At 36.5% G+C, this 1,837-nt stretch overlaps 1 protein-coding gene across 1 annotated transcript; it reads left to right on the top strand.

Moving 5' to 3' along the window:
* The first annotated feature begins 591 nt into the window (after positions 1-591).
* On the top strand, positions 592-1,837 carry LOC114190078 (hydrophobic protein RCI2B). Its single transcript, XM_028078843.1, has 3 exons — positions 592-880; positions 1,015-1,114; positions 1,552-1,837. Exons 1-2 carry the CDS (start codon positions 791-793, stop codon positions 1,096-1,098), a joined length of 174 nt encoding a protein of 57 aa, XP_027934644.1. The 5' UTR covers positions 592-790; the 3' UTR covers positions 1,099-1,114; positions 1,552-1,837.

Raw genomic sequence — 1,837 nt, forward strand, 5'->3', positions numbered from 1 at the left:
TTACACGAAGAAGAACCTATTCGTCTTTAAATAACTGAAGAAAAAAATAAATAAATAAATAAAGGGGCGAGGCACACACATGAGAGGTCGGTTGTAACATGGAACCCCATAAAGCTTGCCTTCATCAACGCCGTTGCTTCTCTTTAGCGTGGCAACTTACGAGCCGTCGATGTTTTCAGCTTTCACACTCTGCCGTTTGACTTTGATTGCGTGTGTTACTATTTTCACTTACTTCTTATGGCCCCCACGTGGCACCACAAACACACTCCTCTCTGTCCTCTGTTGCGTGATGCCAACCTTACATCTGGCATGTCCCTTTCTCTTCTAATCCAAACCATAACGTTACCATCTATTTTCATTCACCACGGTTTATTTTTCCTAAAATGTAGACATCATTACATAACATCATGGAAATAATTTTGTCTGCTAAGGAAATTTTCTTTGATAATAAAATTATCCAATTAAAAAAACATAAGAACTTGATATTTTTATTTAAAAGAATAGTTCCGTTGGCGTTGGCATATGGTAGCAGCATAACGGCACACGGGATTTACGTGAGGTGAAGCAACCGCGTTCTCAGTTCCAATGAAAAGATGCCACGTGAATCTGTGGCTGTGTGTACGTGGCTTATAAATAAGCATGCAGAATTCTTCGGTTTCGTCTCAACTTACAAATTCGGCAGTTAAAGGTTTTCGGTGTTTTGTTCAAATCAGAATTGTTCCTCTGCGTTTTTTGTGAGTTGCAACTCTACAGAGAAAAGCTTCCAAGTTAAGAAATCCAGAGAGCAAAAATGGCAGGTGACGGTACAGCTACATGCATAGACATCCTTCTTGCTATCATCTTGCCTCCTCTTGGGGTTTTTCTCAAATATGGCTGCAAGGTATTCATAGATTTTACATTTTTTTTCTTTGCACAAAGATTTTTCAAGAAATTTTGGTTATTACTTTTTGTTTGGTGTTGGTGAATTTAGAGTGTGGCTAATACAACACATGGTTGACGATTTGTTGGATGCAGGTGGAGTTCTGGATTTGTTTGGTGCTAACCCTTTTTGGTTATATACCTGGGATTATCTATGCTGTCTATGCCATCACCAAGTGATCACACTTTAGCTTTTGTAAGTGATCCTTTTACATGGAAGATTCTCATTTTGTTAAAGCCATGGGATTATCTTTTTTTTTTCTTGTAAAGTAAACATTCAATTTACTTCAAGGAATTTGGGTTTGAAATAATTTGGCTGTTGGAATTTTTGGGGCTTCAAGCAGCCATCTCCAGTACCCTGTTCTACTCGGCCACATTAAGACGAAACCCATATATTTTTTTTTGTTTTCTTCTTTCCTTCATAGAAAAAGAAAGCACAAAATCTTCATTCAGAAGTAACTTCTTACAATTAAGGGCATGTTGTTCCACCTCGCACTACTTCTGTGCTAGTTTCTTGAGATAATAATTGTGATTAAAGGGATTTGAAGTGGGTTACTGGGTTTATCTTTGAGTAGCTTTACTTTAATGGTGGACCTTCTAATTTCACTGATGAAATGATGTTTCTTTTGGCAGGAAGACAATAAACAAATGTCATGGGCGTTTCTGTCATTCAAGTCACATATTAGTGTTTCTTTACTGTATCATTGTCAATGTCATCCATTTTTTTTTATGCTCTGTTTCTAAAATTCCTCTGTTTTTAGCTTAAGCGAGCGTGGAGTGTGTAGCTTGTATGTAGTCTCTAGTGTTAATCGATTTGAAATACACAATTTGATTTGTATCAATGGTGTTGTTCAAGTATGTAATGTAAATTGTGTTATTCTTGACTTTCAAATGAATAAATTGAAATTTTTTCTTATGA

This window comes from Vigna unguiculata, chromosome 7 (genome assembly GCF_004118075.2).
Source record: "Vigna unguiculata cultivar IT97K-499-35 chromosome 7, ASM411807v1, whole genome shotgun sequence".
Classification (NCBI taxonomy): Eukaryota; Viridiplantae; Streptophyta; class Magnoliopsida; order Fabales; family Fabaceae; genus Vigna; species Vigna unguiculata.

Excerpts from the sequence above, each read along its gene's own strand:
- LOC114190078 (XM_028078843.1), top strand. The coding sequence starts at position 791 with ATGGCAGGTGACGGTACAGCTACATGCATAGACATCCTTCTTGCTATC. Across the intron at positions 881-1,014 it reads TTCTCAAATATGGCTGCAAG|GTGGAGTTCTGGATTTGTTT; the intron begins GTATTCATAGAT and ends TGTTGGATGCAG.